Here is a 21,257-nt window from a genome sequence, read left to right as displayed (position 1 = left end):
AGTCAGATCAGCTCTCTATCGCTCTCCTACCTGCTAATCAGAGTGTTTGCTTTCACCATTCCACCAGTCACTGTAGCAGAAGAATGAGTCTATGTTTGCTTTGTCTAACGTTCTTCCCTCCCCTTCAACCTGAGCCAGGAAGCCAGTAGTAACGTGCTATAATAAAGAGCCATTGTGCCTGACTTGCCCAGTTCAGATTGTGCCAGAGCCGCTTGCATTCGAGCAAGCAGCGAGCAGCATTTTTGGGGGTATTTGCGCCATCGAGCCCGACATCTGAAAAAAAACCACTATGAACTGGTCCTTCCTTGAGGGCCTCCTCAGCGGGGTTAACAAGTACTCCACGGCATTTGGTCGCATCTGGCTCGCCATCGTCTTCATCTTCAGACTCTTGGTTTTCCTGGTGGCCTGTGAGAAGGTCTGGGGTGATGAGCAGAAGGACTTTGACTGTAATACTCTGCAGCCTGGCTGTCATAATGTCTGCTATGACCACTACTTCCCCATCTCCTACACCCGACTCTGGGCTCTGCAGTTGATCTTCGTCACCTGCCCATCCTTTCTAGTGACGCTCCATGTGTCCTACCGGGAAGAGCGTGAGCGCAAACATCGACTGAAGCACGGGGAAAACTGCGCTCCTCTCTACAGCAACACGGGGAAGAAACGAGGAGGTCTCTGGTGGACCTATTTCTTTACCCTGATGTTTAAGATTACGGTGGATGCTGTATTTGTCTTTCTGCTCTTCCACATCTATGAGGCCACGTTCTTCCCACCGGTGGTGAAATGCAGCGAAGAGCCATGTCCCAATATGGTGGACTGCTATATCGCAAGGTAAGAGTGAGTCCCAAGGTTGGTTGTTATTTTCAAAATCCAAGAGTCTCTTTGTGGATGTTAATCTTTTTCTACCCGTCTCATATGTTTATATTATGTGTTCCTTAGGCCCACAGAGAAGAAAATATTCACTGTCTTCATGGTGGTCACCAGCTTCGTGTGCATCCTCCTTACTCTTTGCGAGGTCATTTACCTGTGTGGGAAGAGGTTCTGGGAGTGCTGCAGCGAACGACCACACGCAACACATGGAAACTCCTTCATGATGCAGAAAATTCCTCTGAACGGGAAGGAGATGTCAGCGTACGGCGAGCCTTTCCCCGACAAGACAAGCAACAAGATCGCAGGGGTGGCTTGCATCGAGAGTTCAGCTCCGTCATACACCTTAGCGGTTGCCTAGGCGACACATATCATGTCAATGAGTTTGATTTGTCTTGTGGGACGAGATCATGGTAAATGTTCAGGAAACGTTTTTTTTTTTTACTGTTGACAAAATATACGGTTTACAAAGGTCAACGTTTCATTTATTTAAAATATTTAGGATATACAGTGTTTTGATCCCTTAATATTGTTTAGCTCGAAATGTATGTGTTCTTTCTAAAGGCTTGTGATTTAACATATAGAAAATATATGTTTAATGATATAAATGAAGGGTGATTTACGTCACATTGTGACTATTTATATGAACATCTGTTACATGAAATAAATTACATTTTGTTTGTATTGCTACAAAAATAAAATTGCTCTGCTCATGTCACGATGTGATAGTTGTAGTGAATTTGCTTTACCACAGTCTGGGATTGGATCAAATGTTCCAATATAAACACACAACGAATTGAATCCAAATCAGAAAACTAGGTGAGAGGCAGGGAACACCCTGAACAGGTCACCAGTTCATCAGAAAGCTAACACATGGAAAGATAAACACCCTTTCACACTCATAGTCACACCCACGGGAGTCACTAATTCACCACAAGGGCACGGGGAGAACCCGAGGACGCCACACAGAAGAGCCCCGGGTCTTCGTGCTGAGCGGCAACAGAACTATCCATTACACTGTGACATTCAGATTGTCTTTTTCAAAAGCAACAATTTAGCCAAATATGTTTGTTTTCTGCAGATATAAAAAGTGTTTACTGAACATTTAACATGTAGGGATGAGTTATATGGAACAGTAGTACAGAGTAAATTACCTCTGGATATTAGATTACAACATGTTCTTAGCTCATTAGCAACACCAGAACATGATGTGCCAAAGCCTTTTGTAAATGATCCATATCTGATTGATGAGAAGTTGCCGTATCCGACATTCCTTGGAACACAAAGGGCATCATAAAACTAAGAGTACTAACAAGGCAGTGGCATTTGGTTCCACATCAGCTGATCCACGTAAGGCTTTTTGACATGGATAAGCAAACCTCGGGTTTGATTCTCTGGAAAAGGAGCTCCATATCTCAGATACGTGTATTTGCAGCAACGGTTCCAGATTGCTTGTGCAAACTATACGTTAGGTGGTGGCCCTTTTATAATTCTGATTAATCAAAGGCAACACTTGGCAGTTGCCTAATGGAACCGTTCCCGGCCGTCACCTGCCGGGAACGTCGTGATTGCAATAGGCAAACACGCCTAAAGGAGTTCCACTGAAGTCCCCTCCCTGTTTAACATACAATGTCACCTTTAATTGAAAGGTGACATTCTTCAACTGGTTTGTGTTTATGGACATGCTGTGTCCTCAGGTTTTTATTACATTTTGATGGTTGTTTTTTGATTCCCTGCCATAATCATACTGTAAAGAGCAAGCCTATCGTCATCAGTCATTGTTCCTGGACTTAATCGATGCTGAGAGGGAGTAGCTGGAGGTGAAAGGTAACATTCTGGGTGGATGACGAACATGGTCCCACCTCTGGATAATGATTAGGAGCTGATTGTTGAACCAAGTCAATCTCAGAGCAGCGCTGCCGGAGAGAGGTTCCTCAGATCCTGCCGAACTCATTCCCAACATTCTCTGACCGGGGATGCAGTGGACTGAGTGGAAGACGCTTTTTTGTGGTGAGCTAAGACATTTTATGCATGGTTTATATGTTCATATTCCGTTCTACTGCTTTCTTTAAGTAAAGAAAATGAAACATAGGAATGTAAATCAGTATAAAATACAACTTTCAGAGACAGGATGAGAAACCAATTAATTAAACTTTGCCTCTGAGTCTCAGCTTTAATAATGACGCGCATAACAGTGTTCTCATTAGAGTGAAGCCAAATGTTCCTCTATATCCTGGATGGGTGCATGTTTTGAAGTTTTTTTTTTTAATTATTATTATTAAATGCATCTTTCTTCAAGATTTACGAGTATATGAAAAAATTGTGACCTACAGGAGAAATGATTCAGGTGGTTTGATCAGAGAAAATACGATTTATTTCTATTTGGCCAGGCGTTCCCAATCTTTACTATGCATCGCGCCAGTATAAAACTTTATGTTCTCACATGTTCCATACAAAAGTAGTTCCCTTCATATGAAGATGAAGAATGAAATTTAGACAAAATTTGAGCAACAGATTTATTTAAGATAAGTGTTTAAAGGTATTATCAAAAACAATAAATGAATATATTTAAACTTTTAACCATTAAAAATGTACATTTAAATTATGTTATTTTTTTTTCTAAATTGCATAATCCAAGGTTTTACAGCCACTAAAAGGTTATCTCGCACCCCCGGTCGGGAACCCCTCTATTAGGCAGTGCAGTGTTTGGAACAGATGAAACAATGTGTACCCAATTCAAAGGTTATTGTAGAATATTTTAATACCCCCCCCCCCTTAAGCCTCTCCATTTTCTAGGCAATTGCTTAAATTCTTTTTTCTTTATTTTTACTCTTTCTCTTCAGCTAATCAAGTTTCCTAAGGTCTAAGACGACCAAAGCTGAGGCCATGGATTGGAAGTTTCTCCAGGGTCTTCTGAGCGGAGTCAACAAGTACTCCACTGCTTTTGGACGTATCTGGCTATCAGTGGTCTTCGTGTTCCGGGTGTTGGTCTTCGTCGTGGCCGCAGAAAGAGTCTGGAGCGATGATCAGGGACACTTTGATTGCAACACCCGGCAACCAGGATGCAAGAACATCTGCTATGATTTCTACTTCCCCATCTCCCACATTCGCCTATGGGCTCTCCAACTGATCTTCGTCACCTGCCCATCCTTCATGGTGGTGCTTCACGTGGCCTACAGGGAAGAGCGAGAGCGCAAGTACCAAGCCAAGCATGGAGCGGGCACGCGACTGTATGACAACCCTGGCCAAAAGCATGGTGGTCTATGGTGGACTTATCTGATGACTCTCTTCATCAAGACCACCTTTGAGATCACTTTTCTCTACTTGCTCCACTACATATACAACAGCTTCAAGCTCCCCAGGAAGGTCCAATGTGATATAAATCCCTGTCCAAATTTGGTGGACTGCTACATAGCCCGTCCCACCGAGAAGACTATCTTCACCTACTTCATGGTGGGGGCATCCGTAGTTTGTGTGGTGCTCAACATCTGTGAGATTTTCTATCTTATTGCCGCCCGAATTGCAAATCTCAAATATCGTGGCACCATTCACACCTCATTGAGGAAGGTCCGCCCTGATCTGGACAGAGATAGCTGCAAGACATCATTTAAGTCATAGTGACATTCTCATAATGAACTGGTTTATTATAGGGTGATCCTTTTTTGCTATTAGTGTGTTTAAATGACATAAGTAAACAAGTTTCTGAATACTGTACATTTTATGTTGACATATAGATATAACTTAATAATGATGGAATAATGATACTGGAATTCTTTTTAATTCAAGAATAATATTATTTTAGCACCAAAAGGAAGGTTTTTTTTTCCTGCTGTACATCATGAAATAACTGAACACTAATAAATGAATAACTGAAGATGTTTTAATCCTTGACTGTCAAAGCACTAAAAATAAATCAGAAAATAATCTTTTCTTTGTCTTTTTCTTTTAAGCAAATGAAGCCAAACTCAGTCCTCGAATTATTGCTTCAATTACACCTATCTGCCACGTGGGGGCACTAAAGGCATTGTACATTGTGATGCACCACCAATTATTTTGAGACTATGCATTGTTTCTACATTTTCAGGGCAAATTTGCGTCCGACAATATTATCTGTGGCACGTTGACGAGATGTTGCAGAGCCCACCTCCGTGGAGGATGCGCGTTTCAGATGTTAACAAAGTTCTCTACTTGGCAGTGGAATATAAGCAAGAAGCTTAAAGCGTAATAATAAGTGTGTGTATTTAGCCCCGAGTCTATCTTGATGGAGGCACATCTTCATACATGTCTTCTATTTGTAACAGGGAGGCGCTTCCAGGTGCACCTACCTGCGCGCGTGCGCGTCTGGCTCAAGATTGCAAAAGCAAGCAGCACTGGCTTCAAAGTAAAAGCATGCTATAGATTATTGTGTTGATTTATGGGACTATTTACCTTCAACTTTGGGTGTAAACGATTTCTTCATTTGTTTAGTTGCTGCACCCCTTTTTTTTTTGAAAACATAAAGTGGCGTGGAAAAAAAAATAGTTATTGGTTTTAGGAAGCTTCCCGGAATCGTATTTCCTTCAAAGTTTAGATTTCAATCTTTTTCTAAAAGATTTATTTTGAAAGTATTCGGCAGACGCGTCACTGTCTGTCTGTGCGTGAGACTCGAGGTGAGAGCGGACAAGCTGTTGGGACAAACACTCTAATTCGAGTTTGAACGAATGATGACCTGAGAGAGATGCCCGCGACAGGTAGTAAATACACCTGAGAGGTTCTACGTCAATGCTCTTTGGAGGCTTCTGTTTGTTTCGGGCTGTTGGAGTGCTTGTTGGGTGCGGAGATTAGACAGAGGATGATCAGCTGGAGAGAACTCGAAACCCAACAGGTTCTCAAGCAGATCGAAACTATTTCTTTGTCTCCTCAGAGATAGTTTTTGGCTGACTGGTTTCAACACTGACATTTCAGACATTAAATTAGACAAAACGTTCACTATCTTGTACCACAGATTCATAAAAAAAAAAAAAAAACACACACAATTTGGCCCTGGTGGTTTAAAGGAAATCGTGAAAATGCTAAATGTGACAGGTAAAATTAAGCACATCTGTGTTTAGTGCCATGAGGTGATTTACCACCTAACTTTCACAGAGATTGTTATAATTAAGGCAACGCACATTTTCTTGAATCTGTGAATTTTGAGGTGTTACCGGCTCTCCTATAGGAACCAGTGTGGTGTGAATGTTACATTTCAGATTTGATTTTCCAAGTCGAACTCTCACTCTAGAATATTTGCCGCTATTTTTTGTAGCAGAAAATGTTTAATTTGCAGGTTTGTTATTCCAAATGTAAAATTTTCAAGCTGATAATCGTATGGAGGACAGCTCCGATCAAACCACCGCCACTGCAGCTAATCATTCATACTCACGATGACATCCCTGCTGCAGTTGTGACCGTGCCCTTGTGATCTCTGATCAATAACATAACTTGCTCCTATACTTGCCTTGTCCTTCTCTGGAGTGTGTTGCGCCAGCCTGGAGGATCCAGCAGTCCTGATGAAAATGGGTCTGAGCATGGTTGTCATTGGGCATGTCAATTTCCTGTTGGGGGCTCTGGTGCATGGCGTGGTGCTCAGACACATCAACCTCCACAAGCAGGCCCGGGCCAGGGAATACGCCATCTCCAATGTTGTTGCTCTTACATCAGGTCTTGTGGTGAGTGCACCGACAGATTTATGCTGACACTAGAGCATTTCTGCATTATTAAAAAAAGTGGGTTTTTTTTATTTTTTAAAAAACATTCATATAGGACTGTAATGGAGTTTAAGGAAATTCTCAAGTCATGGCATTTTCTATCGGCGCTGTTTTTAGATCCTGAGAGTCACAAATGATTTAAACATCCACATACCCAGGAAAAAATGTAACATGCAATAGGAATATTATATATATAAAAAAAAGAAAAAAATCAGGATTACAGTGAAAAGTATTTTGTTTCCTTGTGAAAATATTTAAGTGTCACCATTACATGTGAGAAATCAATGAAAGTACTAAATTCTGCAAATAGGTCACTGTCAAAGTCCTACAATAAAGTAAGTTACGTTGAAGATGCTTAAAATAAATGTCAAAGTTCATATGAAATCAATTTCTGACTGATTTCATTAAGTAAAAACAAAATCAAGTGGTTGTTTCAATTGGTCACAGTCTCATCAGATGAGCTCAGACTGAGAATTCCAGATACTCCTATGAATTAGATGAAGATAAAGGAACCTCTGTCAGGATTTTACTTGCAAAAATAACTTTCAAGTAACACAAAAGAACTTAACAGATACTTGAATTACTTGTACACCCGAAGGGTTGACAAATATACCTTTTTTGGACTGTATTGGAGATTGGATGAGAAATAAATGGTCCTTTCTGCAGCAGTTTTGTCTTGTCCTTTTCCCTTAGTGGTTAATCAAATAAATGTCCTTTAAATGTCATGTGACTTGTCTCTGCAGGGCGTTGTCGTTGGTATTCTGGCTATTGTCCTGTCTAAAAACAAGAAACGTAAAAGCCTGGTCAGTATCATTTATGATGTCTTTCTTTCAACTGTTGAACATTTTCAAGAAGCGATGAAATCATAAAAAATAGACAAGAAACTACACAGACTGCAATCTGAAAGTGATGCTGTCAGTCCTCTCCTGTGGTGTTTCTACTCTTTTGTCTATCCGCTACTTCTTAACCGGATAACTCTTTGAATTTTCCACAGCTACTATGTCGGATTATTATTCCCATCTTCCATTTCTGTCTTGCCTAGTCATGCGGACAGTCAACCCCCCCCCCCCGTCCCCTTTGGCTCTTGCACGTGTTGCCTCAGGAGTCTGACTAAACGCCTGCAAAGCAGGAATAGTTTGTTTCTCCCTTCCAGTTCTGCAGCTTTGCCTCTGTTTATTCTGTTAGCTGCTCAGCTAAACAGAAGGAGTGAGTGGAGGCAAATCACCACTCCCCATCTCCATTGTTGGAAGCAACAGTAAACTGGGCATGGCAGCGCAAACGGCAGTTTCACTCCTGATCCATCACATTATCTTATTTCGTCATAGCATCACCTATCGTACATGCTATTTCAACCAGTCCTCTGTTAGATAGCCTGACTTTATCACCCAACATCATCATTGCAGCAACTTTATATTCTTATCTGGGTTTACCTGAACCAAAGAGCATGAACATATAGTTTCACATTTTCTCAGTAATTTCCCAAAACATCTCTGGATATTGTAAATTTTCAAATTTCACAGCCCTTAAAAAGAGTCGGTATCGCATGCAATAAAATAACCCGATACAGTGTGGCTAAATATTTGTAATAGATTACAGCACACAGAAATACAATAAAGAAATCTAGTGATCTCAGCAGTTTTAACTTCTTTTCAGACTAAAGTTGATTCCTGATCAACATTTTATATTAATATAAAATGTTTTTCGCTCTTCGATATTTTCCTGACTGATTTCTTATTTGTTTTTTTTATATGCTTTCGTATATTATCCTGTAGATTCTGCCTTAAATCTCGCTCTGCTTTTATGTCTATCATTTATCCTCTGCTGCTCTGTTGTTTATTTACTGTTGCAGATGCCCCCAGATTCCAACTGGAAGAAGCATTAAAACCTTTTGTCGTCACTCATCATGTTTTTTTCTGTCCTTCCCCAGACATGGGCCCTTTTTGCATTCGCTCTGGCTGCAGCCCTCATGGCGGCGGCTTCGGCCATTGGACTCTTTGTGTCTGTTGTAAGGGCCACCATTCATGGTGGGCGGAGCCTCCTGACTCATTGTCGCTTCCCTGATGCCATTGGCTACTCCAGCATCACCAACGAGTGTCCGTTTGACCCGACCCGCATATACGTGAGTGTATGGAAAAAAAGAAGACACAGACTGGTGTCTCTGTGGCACAAGCAAACTGCGTCCCTTTTGTGTGGCTGCACATAGGACGTGTCGGTAGCATGACGCTGGTTGTCTGTCTCTCCTGTCGGTCAGTCAGATTCACTCTGCAGCTGGTAGGCTGGTGGCACAATAGCTGACCTGACCCTTTCAGCTCTCTTCCAGGCTCTGTCACGTTTCCAGCGTGCTTCAGATGGACTGTCGGACCCGCTCAGCCTCCCAGCTGCAGCCCCACGTCAGCACCGCTTTGTGCATTTTGTTTTAGCGTGGCTAATGCTTTGAAAATCATCAGGTGACCTTTTGTCTTGAGCTGGATTTATACTAGAGGTTTACAGCAATTCTGCTGTTGATATTTACAGTGTCATTTTGAATAATAGCTCAGTACTTTGAAAGCAGCCATTAGTGGCACAAGCAGAGCATGAGCTGCATTTACAACCTCAACATCAGCTGTGCATTCAGACACCATGGCAATGTTTGGCACACCTCATATTTGGAGACTGCTGTCATGCCAATTCTGTGTTTGCATCAGTGATGCTGTTCTCTGTGATGGAATGTAAGTGTCCTATGTTTAGTTTTAGTGTCTGTAAGGTGCTATAATTTACCTGCAAATTGTTTGTAGCTACAACAATCATCAGGCTAATTGCAGTTTGGTGAATAATATGTGCATGTTGAAGATAAAGATCTCTGAAGCAACCAAGGTAATTTACTCTAGCTGAGCATGTAAGGACAATTCTTGTCTTGTTTTGTACTTTTAGAATTTCATGTTATTATTATTATTATTATTAATAATAATAATATTATTAAATAAAACTAATAGTAATAGAGACTCATTGAGTTAATTGCTGCATATGCACACGCAGCTTGTTTCTTGAATTGAGGCTTTATTATCTCAGCCATGGAAGTTGTGCTTTTTTCAGTGTCTGTTTCCTGTTCTTGTTTCTTTCTTTTTCTTTTTTTCCTGTTAGCAATTCAAAACAAAAACTAGTGGAGTGAGTTTTATGAAACTTGGTTCGAGGGTTGGGCTTGTGCTAGGGTAGGACCCAGGACATTAAGGGTTGGGGGTTTTCTATAACAATTCCCCAGAAAAAGTAATGTAAATTATTTTATTTTTTTTGGGTGGGTTGAGTCAATCGCAAGGATAAACTCAATTATATTTTAATGTGTATCTAGCTGAAGGGATGGAATGAGGAATTGTTTTCCACTCTGTTTAACACTAATTTTTAATGCTTTTTTTAAATGTGTAAGTTATGCATCAACAGTTTGATGGATGACCTTGAATCCAAGTGGAAGGCTCTATTGAGCATCCTTCTAGTTGGTAATTAATTTTGGGCATGCTGCCTGGTTTAATTCAAAATAAAGCTTAAACATAATGATGAGGCTGAAAGAATACCCGGATTGATCATTCTATAACGCTGATCTACTCTCCTGGGACTGCAGACTCAGAGGCGCCTATTTTCTAAGGACCTCCAACATGGTTGCTGGAGGGTGCACTACCTTCACCTAAAAGAGTGTTTGCAATATTCAGCACTACTTAGCATTGGTAATGATGGTTGCATAAGGTTTCTTTTTTTGTGCTTTCTGAATATTTCATCGTGAATTCCAAAGGAAGCTCCAAGCTTACGTAACATAAACATGAGCATTCGTTCTCTTTGTAGTCATCCCAACAAAAAGGCAGCGCCTTTTCCTTTTCTTTGCCTCTGTGTACATCTCCTGTGATACTTTCTGCTCTGAATGTTTTATTCACATGCATCCTACTCTCCTGTGAAGAGTGAAATTCCCAGACTCCACATCATTGTCGACTCCGCCGCTCTGATTACACGAAGCTGCTCTTGCCCTCAAATTGTATTCCGTGGTCCAGCTGGTGCCTGCCGCTGAGTCCTCTCCTCCATGTCTCCCCAGAGCACCACCCTGATCCTTTGGGTCCCTCTGATCGTGACTTGTGTCATCCAGATGGTGTTTTGTGCCAGGTGCTTTGCTGTCTGCATTTCTTTCCTGGGTCTGCCTTGTTGCCCGAACAGGAAGAGAACCAGAGACTACAGCACACCGGTGAGATTTTGAGTGAAACACAGGCTCTTTTACTTTGAAGATTGTTTTATATAAATGCGTTAAGGATTCTCTTAGTAGAGCAGTATAGTTTGAGTTTCAACTTCTGTCTGTGCAGGTCAATGTGAGGACACTGATTGAGGAAGCCGCCACTTCACGCCATCCTGAAAACGCAAGCCACAGGAAACCACGTTACACCAGATCTCCAAGACGCGACCAGGGACCTCCGAGAACGGATACAAACATTCCATTATACCAGCCCGACCGTCCCGCCCCTCCACAGCGTGTTCCCCCACAACATCGGAGCCTCCCTCCCCCAGAAAGGCGGCCTCTTCGCCAGCCTCATAGGCCACAAAGAGTAAGGCAAGAAACAAGGGACATCCTGCAGACGCCACCGGAACACCTCCAGCTGCTACGGAGGGGTGCGCTGGAAAGGTCTAGCTTCTGGATTTAGCTTCATTTGACACATTCAAAGATAAAGTGCCACGAGATAATCTGATGTTGTTATAACAAATACTTGGATGAGAACAGCAAACTGCCATCGGCACGTCAAACCTCAGAAGTGGAGCATTTATATGGGGATGCAGTGGAGCTGTGGTTAAACTCAGAGGGGTGCAGGAAGAATCCCTGTCCTGTGAATGTCTTCTGTACGTGTCTGTGCTACATTCGTCATAGAATAGTAGATGCAAAGTCGTGCTGGGTGGTGCCCCATGATGAGAATGGTACAAATTTGTATCGTCACACTCGCACTGAAAAGTCTCAACTTCGGTAAGACATTCTCCAGACGTCATATGTCCTGTTGTCAGTAGGACATTGATGCACTCACAAATTGGATGTAAATATCTTGTAACACAAAGCTAATTATTATTTTTTTGCTTCGCTTTATTTGTAAAAATGGACGTTGATTAACCTTCACGACACGGTGTCACATGATTTCCTTTCTCAAGCTGAACAGTTTCAAGTCAAGCAAAGATTTCAAAACAACAATCTGTGTCATTCCTATATCGCTCAGCATTAACCTGGCATGAATTTGTGTCCATGTGCAGCTTTGCACTGACTTGCAATTGCTGTGCAAAGAAGTCACTTTGTGTTTGGTGTGCACACATTAAATATTTTTTCATAACAAAAAAGAAAAAGAAAAAAAGCATACACGGCTAGAAATCCACAACAGTTCTCGTGAACAGCAATGTTTTCCTTTGCTTTCAGTCTTCATGCTAAGCTAACCTCTCCCAGCTTTATCATATTTTTAGAGCGCAGCATAGATCCTGTTGTTTAAGACAGAAAGCACAATAAGTGTACCCCCCCCCCCCCTCTCCTTCTGGACTTGTTGGTGTATTCTTCAAGTACCATTTCCTCTGTTTTCAGACTTTATATATGTATAATATACTAAAATGGCTATTTCTTAATGTTATGAATATAATGGAGGCCAGCACGACAAGCCTCCCGTGAATGAATGAAGTAATGCTGTCAATGGCGAGTACAGTATGTGGGCGTGTCTGCTTGCCTGTGTTTACAGACGATTTAATCTGTTTGCCTTTTTGAGTTGCCTATCAGGTTTGTGTTCATGATTGTGTGTGCAGTTAGGTCATGAGCAATTACAGCAACACGTTTTTGGTTATTTATTACGTCAGTTAATAAAAACATTTTTAATTCTAAATAGTTCCATCTATTTCATGTGCTTTGAGTCAGTTGCCAAAAATATTTTTGACATGTTGTAATGTCAGCAGCAAGTGACCTGACAGGTACGACTGGTTACACTTGGGCTCATATGCAGACATTGTGATGGGTTAGAACAACCTCATTCACACACTTATTATGGATTGTATGTTTAAAAGGTCAAGCAACCTTGCATAGCTGCAGAATTTTCAATGCATGGTAGAAATGTTCGGGGTGTCAGACCCAGACGTTTGCCTCATGAACATAACTAGAGCCATGAGCATAACTAGAAATGAAGAAACAGTCCACATGTGCAGCTTTGAAACACAGATATATTTCACTTTCAGCAAACATGACATCCTCGTGTGAGGTTTTCATGCAACATAAACATGGGAAGCAAAGAATGGGAGGTTAGGACAGAAGATTTAAAGAAGAGGATATTTATCCATCAGATAAGAAACCAGTTTATCAGAGGCAGTGAAAATACTAGACAAAGGGTTCAATTGTAGTGGATCACGGGGTGGCGACCTCCCTATCCTACCAGCAGAGGGCAGTGACACTAGCAGTCCCCAGGTCGGAGGTTGCGGCTGATTAGGAAGCTTTTGTGCGAATGTTTGGTGCAAGTTAGCCTCAGGTCAGCTGCACCAGAACAGCACTGAGATGCTGACACTTTATCTCCACGTCAGACAGTAATTCAGTATTAGCAGCAGACTTATTCAGATTATCATGTGTTAGTAAAAAAAACAGTTTATGAAACAAAATAAACAATGTTTGTTTGAGAGAAGTAACTCAAATGTGATGAATGTGTGCAGAAGGGGTTTATTCTAAAGTTAATCCTGTCTAAAACTGCTAACACACGACTTAATCTGCTTAATCTGTATATTTCCATGCACCATTTCAAAGGAGCGTCGTAATATATGGAATACATTTTAGTCCCTGTCCGTGTTTATTTAGCATGGTGCAATTCTGTGATTCTAAATTAGTGATGGTTGATGTATTCAGACTATTTATTATTGAGAAAACCTACTTAACAATGCAAAAGCATTACCATTAGTTCTGTACCAATGGCAGTCACTCTGTTATTACATTAATGGATAGTTAGAGGTAACGCACAGTGAGGTACCTTAAAGTTGAGCTTGGAGTTCAAGTTTTATATCATTTTCAAGTTGTATAAAATGAGAATGCAATACACAGCACTTCAAATTTTGCCTAGAAATTTTGTAAATGCTATTTACTTCCCACCACATAAAAGAAACCCCCATAAATTTAATGCTAACAAATATCCCTCAATATTTTTATGGGATTTCAGTTAATAAACTTAACTCTTCGGCGCATCATTTAAATGCATTGCATTGAAATCGCTTGTCATCAGTATTTCATCTTTGACTAAGCAAATTTTAAAAGATTTTCAAAGGAAGAATGAAATAGAATATCTACAATACTTTAGCTTCTTCTCAAACAGAACTTATGCTGTATTTAACCTCCAAAACAGTAGATGGCAATAGCGAGCTGACAATTGGGGCCTTAATTGTCACACATGGGAGTGGTGCTGGCGCCCAGTGACCCAGTAATTCAGATGGAGGCTTTTATTCTGAAGGAAATATTTCAAGACTCAAGCTAAGACTTTAATTATTTCATTTAAATTGATCCATTGCATCCAGTCAAGTATTTCACTTGTAGTTCCAAATATTAATTTGATATGTTAGAATAGGTATCTTAACTTATCAATTAATGATTTCTATCAATGCTAATGGAAACACAGCCAGTGGTCTCTGTCACATGACTGCATTTGTCTGGAAACCCTGAAAGCGAATCAGAAGAAGCATCGCAACATGTCCCTTCATCTAACTGCTCTGCAAGCAGACTAATCCAGGAGGTTAGAAAAGCATTCACAATAAACGAGAACCTTTGGGCGGGTTTGTCCTAAAGCAAGACAATATTTAATTGTTCTCCCTGGTATAGTGCTGAAGAGCTACAAAAAGATACTGCTGTGCATCAACACTTGTAGTTTCCATACTGTTTCTTACTAGCTTGTAGGATCATGCAGTATAGTGACAAGTTACAACTATCTTAAGATTGCTGCTCATTGTCAGTTAAAATACTTACAAATTAGGAAACGACACATGATAAAACTGTAAAAGTTAGCCTCAAGCTTCAAGTGCAAATTCACATGCACACGCAATCAGAATAAAATGCACAACCATACTTTAAAGATTCAGTGGCTCTAACAATATGTGCTACCGGTGACACTGATCAAATGCAATACGGGATCCCCTATAATTCACGAGAATTTCACAACCTCCACTTCATAAAATCCACAAGTCACAAACGATCAATCTTAACTCACATTTTCTCTCTCTCTCTCTTTCTCTCTCTCTCTGTGTCACTGTAAATTGGAAAATGAAATATTTGATGACGTAGAACGTAAATGTACAATATAAGAATAAAAATGAACGATTAAATAAATAAAGCATGGAAGGGGAAAACAATATGTATAAAAAAAAAAAAAATGTAAACAATTAAAAATCAACAAGATGCCAGCAGATATTTCTACAAATCTAACAGGATCGCCAGCCTTCATGTCCTCAGCAAATGATCATACAGCAGTCTCATCCAAATAACAGCTACCCCATCCACCTCCACCCAAATCAATCATTTAGATCAGGGACGGGAAGCTACGCTACATAATACTGCCTTTCAGTGCAGAGTATGCACCATACCTGAAGACAAATGTACTTCATCTTATGATTTACATAGACATACAGTATATACATGATGTACATGTGTGTGTGTGTGTGTGGACAAAATGAGACGTGCCCACAACAAACAAACAAAAAACACTTCTTTGTCACCAGCTCCCTGGAAACCTGATGTTCCAGAGAGAGAGAGAACATTTACATAATCATATACCCCTCCCTTTGACTGATCATTAAATATGCATGACGATTCATTTTTAACAAATATAAAAAAAATGCAAATAAAAATGATAGACAATTTTGTAACCTCTTTAATATTCCGTCTCCAGCCTTGCAAGCAAAACAAATAAATAAATAAACAGGATGATAAGAGAGACGCCATGCTTTGAGTTAAGTGAATGTTTGAGTAGCAACAGAGAGGGCGAAGAAGTCGGGGTCATTGCAGGATAGAGGTTCAGAACTGCGAAGCCGAGCTCGGGTCGCACTGGAGTAGCCGGACGATGGACGGGTCGCTTTTGGCACCTTTGATAAACTCCTCCAGGGACAGTTTTCCTTTAAGCGGATGGACGGGGAGAAAAAAACATTTGAAAAATGTGATTACATTGAAGGATTATATTTCCCTTGTTGTTCTAGAGTCACATAAATAAGTAGACCTCTAAAAGAGAGCTGTGTGTTAGACACAGTATTTTATCTAAGATATTTATTACTTAACTTTAAAAACCTTTTCTTTTTTTTAAACCCAGTTTTTTTAAACCCTAGTTTTCAAAGATCATCCTCAACAAAGACATTCATTAATTTGTTCCTCACTCCCTCTTCCACTCTGACATGCTCCTCCGTCCATGTTGCCATTTCCTGCTCTCACCATCATTATTGAGGTCCATTTGTCTGAAGATCTTATCCGTCCTCTTCTCCGGCGTGGATTCATCCTCTGGCATCTTCATCACAGATGACACCATCTTGTAGATGGCCTGACAGACGGAGAAAGAGAATGAGGATGGATGGAGACAGGCGTGGTTAGATGGGGGGGATGTAAAGTGAATTCAAGCTAGTAGGGACCCATTAAGCGGACTCAGAAAGGAGAGGACGAATGCAAGACTGAAACGAGATCTACAGTCGCTGTGGCTTTCAACAAGCTGATAAACACGCTTTCTAATGATTCACTGACATTTGCGACTCCGGATGCTTTTCCCAAATGCCCAAGCAGGGCTTGTCTAGTTGGAGAAGCACCATCTATCACATAGCTTGTGTCAGCAGGGTAGAGAGGCTTACAGGCAGTGCTCACTGGATTGATCTGATGCGTCTTCATCTGCCGATATGAAACTCCCATCCCTCGATAGCATTGAATTTAACCTCTGCTTCAAGTGTCAGCTGGCCTCGGGCACAGATCTACAATCAGCTTATGTTCCCATTAAATCCTCTCCATTGGGGAAAATAGAGTGTAAAACTGACTGTAGATCAGTGTCGCAGCAGCATCTGCTGTACTTTTTTCCTGACATGGCAGCTCCAATCTTTTTTTTGTCTAGGCTGCTTCTTAATTTTTTTTAAATGCTATATGCTATTTAGAGTGTCATTAAAACACTTAATGCTGTTTGTTCAGAATAAGGGTGTAATTAAAAAGTGATATGCTATTTGTTTGTTTCTACAATACGAGGAAGCAGTGAGGAAAGATGCAGAGAGAGAGAGAGAGAGAGCAGCATTGAAGTCAGGATTGGAAGATGCTCCTGAGGAGATTATGTTTTTGACAGCGTTGGTTTGTTTGTCTGACTGTTAGCAACATAACTCCAAAAGTTAAGGATGAATCTTGAGGAAATGTTCAGGGAATGTCGTGAAGATTACCCGGAACAGATGATCCAGAACAGATCTTAGATTATGGCTCACTTTGAAATGTTCATTAACATTTCATTTGTCATCGTCTCATGTTTGATCTGCTTTTCTGACACTGTTTCTTCCATGTCTTGCAGTTGTAAAAGCTGAACAAGGCTCAGAGGGGTCATCTTTTCCGATGTCAAAAACATATCAGTTTTGAACAAAGTAGGAAGAGAGATTCTTACAGGGATTTTTATTATAACAGAAACTGCTACAGGAATGCAGTCTTGTCTTGCATCTGACGAATCCTCCTTTCACATCGGCAGCTTTGACAGAACTCTTAATGAGTCCATACATTCTTTTTATTACTGCGTATATTTTATCTGTAACATTTCAAGTTCATTTTACAAAAACAGGCCATTCTATGAGATTAAATCAAAACCCTTCTCAAAATGTTCCCAGGCAGAAGAAAATGTCAGTAATTCACTGGATGTGATCTTTTTGATTAGGGTGTGTGGGGTGAAGATAAAGTCCTCACATTGAGACAATCTCTCCCTCTCATTATCTTTATTGAGACAACGTGCTCCTCCCCTCCTATCCAACAGTCCATAACGCTTGTGATTTTAAGGATAATCCCAGAATTCTGCACACTCAGGGATAAACTGAATTTAAATCTATAATCCATGACAACCCTGGAGACTCACACTGCACACACACACACACACACACACACACACATAGCGAATGTGCAGATAGAAGACAGACAGAGTTATTTACAACACCATTTCAACCGTTAGGTGTGTCAATATGGTTGTCAGTGCATTAAGTGCATCTGTCTGTGTTTAAATATCCTCAAGCCCATTAGTCCTTGCTGTTACTTAAACAACGTGCATAATTAAAGTGAGGATGTATGGTAAGTGCTGCTCTCTTCTCCTGCCCTTAGTAGAAATGCATTGACTCTTACTGGGCTTGGATGAAATATATGACCCTATGCTACTGGGTAATTTGAAGGTGGCACAGTGGGTAGTGCCATCGCCTCACAGCAAGAAGCAACTGCGTTCGATTCCTTTCTGTGTGAAATGTCTATGTTCTCCCTGCGTCTGCGCAGGTTCTCTCCTTGTGGTCCGGCTTCCTCCCAATAAATAAATACTATCTACAACGTACAGAAGTAGGATTCATTATCAGGTCCTAAATGTCACGCTATCGCTGTGAATCCCGCCTTTTCTCCAATCTTTCTTGCTTTAGCCCGTTTCTCATGCCCCCCCCCCCCCCCCCCCCACGACATTATGGAAGCACTGTGCTTCATAATGCCTTCCTGAGTCCCTTTGAATAAGATTTCCACGACTGTTAGAATATAAAACTGCTGTTGGGGTTCGCTTTACAGCCTAACACTTTCTCTTAGTACCTGAGGTTGAGGATGAACAGCTACTGGACACAAATCCTTTTAAAAATGAAAACTACCCTGACTCCTTCTTTACCCCCTCTGTGAACCAACCGTTACCAGTATCACCCTCGCTCACCTGTACAATCTCCAGCATCTCCTCACGGCTGATGTACCCGTTTCCATCAAGGTCATACATACTGAAAGCCCATTTCAGCTTCTGCTCCAGCTTTCCACGCGATGTCACGCTCAAGGCGATGATGAACTCCCGGAAGTCTATCGTTCCATCGCCGTTGGTGTCAAAAGTCCGGAAGACGTGCTCAGCGAACTTGGAGGCGTCGCCGTAGGGGAAAAAATTGGCGTAGATTTTTTTGAACTCCTCTACATTCAGGGTTCCACTGGGGCAATCCTTCAAAAAACCCTGAGGAAAATCAGACACGAGTCAAGACAATCTAACATCAGCAGACGCGAATGTTTCATTCATATAACACTTTCTAACAGATTAAAAGGGGATTTTAAGGGACCTTGGTCTTGGGCAGTTAAAGGTTGTTCCTTCTTCTTTTGAAGGAATGACAACAGATAAAGCAGCATGTTGCATGAGAAGAAAGGGGGGAGCAGTCGTCGTGCCAGTCTTGGTTTTTGTTCAATAAAAAAAAAGGTATTTTATTTTTACATAGACCTTAAATATGGAGACAAAGTCATTGTCCTGATTTCAATGCTGAAATTAACTTTGATCGTCAGTGTAGTTCTGTTACACAATCAAAGTTTTATTGCACTTTTCTGTAATAGCCTCACAATTCTTTGGTTTACTGCCGATAAATCTTGAGGAACGACAAATATCTGCCACCTCAACCCAATGCGAAATGTGCCACACAGTTTACATAACTTCTCAGGAATCCTGGATCTGACAATCTGCTGAGATCTATAAATCTAATCCATGCATATATAGGTTCGCACAGCATACATGCAAAGCATGCACACAAAGTGAGACAGGTCACGCAGTCCGCTGTAATGGCCATCATGTTACATTAACGCAATATGAGTGTCTCCGGTCCCTTTCAAACCTGCAAATTTCATCCCGCTGGCAATTTGGACAAATTAATGTCTCCAATTTGCAGAGCCACTCCAGCATGGAGATTTAATCCCTCCTCTGTCAGTGGATCAGTATTCATCAGGGCAGCTGCAATACAAGCTCACAGAATCGTGTGTGTGTGTGTAAGAACGCAGAAAATAAAACAAATAGATTGGTAATTTTTGGGAGAATTAATTTATCAATGAAGTTAGAAGCTTCAGTACATTGTTCATAAATTGCATGGATTGCAGATTACGCATTATCGTTTTTGCCGCTGCTAGATTTGCTGCCGTTAATATTATCTTCATTAATGATGCATCATTACACTCTCCTGTAACCATCCATTATTAATCAGGATGATCATTTGATGACCTGGCTTGCCCTGATCTGTGGACAATGATCTGAGCGTCTATCACACACTAAAGGAGGAGCAGCATCAGTGCATTTGCTCACAAGCAGTCAAAATGGAGTTCCGAGGGGATTAGAAAACAGTGAAGGGAATGGTCCAAAAAGGATAAATGCATGCACCTTTCCTTGCCAGATTGCAACACTCATCTTGTAGAATGCTGCAAGTTTCAAGCCCACATTTTCACCTCTGTCTGGGAATTTGATATTTATTCCAGATAAATATCCAGCGGATATTTGGGATAGTAGATTTGATATCAGACATCTACCAAAGCATTGTTTTAGATTTCTTTCTGGTTTGATGGCTGTAGAAATACAGTTTTATTTGCCACTGTGATTCGGTCATCATCCTCATCCCGTGTGGAACCAGGCGGCTGCGTCTACACACCTTGTACCACTCCTGCAGCTCGTGGTCAGAGAACTCGGTGTTCTCCCGGAGGTCCTGCAGCATCTCTGGCCGCAGCTTGCTGTTCTGTTTCCCCATGTCGAAAGGACACGACTTTTGCTTTCCTTCGTAACAACAGTGACTACAGAACCAGCCAGGCCGCTTTTGACACCTGTCAGCCAGAGACAAAGACACGGGAGGTCAGCCACAATTAAGCAGACAGAAGGACGAACCTCTTGTGACAAATAGGAAGTGAAATATGGTTAGTCAGCAAACACTGGCGTAAGACATGAGTCACTCGGTGAGGGATCCATTCAAATATGGGAGGATAAGATCCAAGTGGCACCCAGTCACAGTCTAATAATCCGTTACGTATGAATTACTAGCTACATACATAAATATTGTTTTGTGTAAATTAAACCTCCATGCGAGAAACAAAGAGACACTCCCCCGCAAGATGTTGACAAATTGACATCACGACTGTGTGTCGCAAATCCCATCATACTGCATGTTATGCAAGTGTTTATGCTGCTGTGTGAGAGTCAGAACATATTAAATAATCCTATACACACCCCTGTGACGTCAAATGCTAGCCTACTGATCACATTTCTTGGATTATGTGTCCAGCTGTGTGTTTGTGTGTCAAATCAGCTGTGTGTGTGTGTGTGTGTGTGTAAATGTGTGCTAATCTTCATCTCTGCTCAACCTGTTTTACAAAACATTATTTCATTCATGAATTGGTTAATGAAGTGCCACTTTGAAACCAAATCCCTATTTTTTTCCCCTTAAATGTTTAATTATTGTTTAATGTTGGGCAGTAACTGTGAGAAAGACTTGTGGAAAAATAGTTATAATATGTGACATTTAAAATGTCTGATTGGTAACTTTGTGACAGATTAGTTATTACATCATAATCTGTTGTAATAAACTTCTTCTTCTTTCTCTTCCAGCTTGCACATCCTCCCCAACACCAGCCACTCTCATGTCCTCCCTCACTACGTCCATGTATCTCCTCCTGGGTCGACCTCTAGCCCTGTTCCCTGGTAGTTCCATCCTCAGCATCCTTCTACC

The 21,257-nt window shown here is 41.0% G+C and overlaps 4 protein-coding genes across 4 annotated transcripts; 3 read left to right on the top strand and 1 right to left on the bottom strand.

Moving 5' to 3' along the window:
* Window positions 1-289: 289 nt before the first annotated feature.
* On the top strand, window positions 290-1,222 carry LOC137902847 (gap junction beta-4 protein-like). The gene is made up of 2 exons (XM_068746943.1): window positions 290-825; window positions 934-1,222. Exons 1-2 carry the CDS (start codon window positions 290-292, stop codon window positions 1,220-1,222), a joined length of 825 nt encoding a protein of 274 aa, XP_068603044.1.
* A 2,525-nt stretch (window positions 1,223-3,747) lies between these two features.
* Window positions 3,748-4,479, top strand: LOC137902840 (gap junction beta-3 protein-like). The gene has a single exon (XM_068746930.1). It carries the CDS (start codon window positions 3,748-3,750, stop codon window positions 4,477-4,479), a length of 732 nt encoding a protein of 243 aa, XP_068603031.1.
* Window positions 4,480-6,332: 1,853 nt separating this feature from the next.
* On the top strand, window positions 6,333-12,298 carry LOC137903426 (transmembrane protein 54-like; the record flags this gene model as incomplete). Its single annotated transcript, XM_068747576.1, has 5 exons — window positions 6,333-6,548; window positions 7,331-7,390; window positions 8,515-8,706; window positions 10,642-10,788; window positions 10,904-12,298. Coding segments are annotated over 5 exons (951 nt in total), but the record flags the coding sequence as incomplete, so codon positions are not given.
* Window positions 12,299-15,591: 3,293 nt separating this feature from the next.
* Window positions 15,592-20,285, bottom strand: hpca (hippocalcin). The gene is made up of 4 exons (XM_068747459.1): window positions 20,190-20,285; window positions 18,464-18,745; window positions 16,000-16,105; window positions 15,592-15,689 (listed from the first exon to the last, which is right to left on the bottom strand). The coding sequence occupies exons 1-4, from the start codon at window positions 20,283-20,285 to the stop codon at window positions 15,592-15,594; spliced, it is 582 nt and encodes a 193-aa protein (XP_068603560.1).
* Window positions 20,286-21,257: the final 972 nt, after the last annotated feature.

Source organism: Brachionichthys hirsutus, chromosome 13 (genome assembly GCF_040956055.1).
Source record: "Brachionichthys hirsutus isolate HB-005 chromosome 13, CSIRO-AGI_Bhir_v1, whole genome shotgun sequence".
Classification (NCBI taxonomy): Eukaryota; Metazoa; Chordata; class Actinopteri; order Lophiiformes; family Brachionichthyidae; genus Brachionichthys; species Brachionichthys hirsutus.
This window is presented reverse-complemented; position numbering and strand designations above follow the sequence as displayed.

Excerpts from the sequence above, each read along its gene's own strand:
- LOC137902847 (XM_068746943.1), top strand. The coding sequence starts at position 290 with ATGAACTGGTCCTTCCTTGAGGGCCTCCTCAGCGGGGTTAACAAGTAC. Across the intron at positions 826-933 it reads GTGGACTGCTATATCGCAAG|GCCCACAGAGAAGAAAATAT; the intron begins GTAAGAGTGAGT and ends TGTGTTCCTTAG.
- LOC137902840 (XM_068746930.1), top strand. The coding sequence starts at position 3,748 with ATGGATTGGAAGTTTCTCCAGGGTCTTCTGAGCGGAGTCAACAAGTAC.
- hpca (XM_068747459.1), bottom strand. The coding sequence starts at position 20,285 with ATGGGGAAACAGAACAGCAAGCTGCGGCCAGAGATGCTGCAGGACCTC. Across the intron at positions 18,746-20,189 it reads AGCTGCAGGAGTGGTACAAG|GGTTTTTTGAAGGATTGCCC; the intron begins GTGTGTAGACGC and ends GATTTTCCTCAG. Across the intron at positions 16,106-18,463 it reads AGATGCTGGAGATTGTACAG|GCCATCTACAAGATGGTGTC; the intron begins GTGAGCGAGGGT and ends TCCGTCTGTCAG.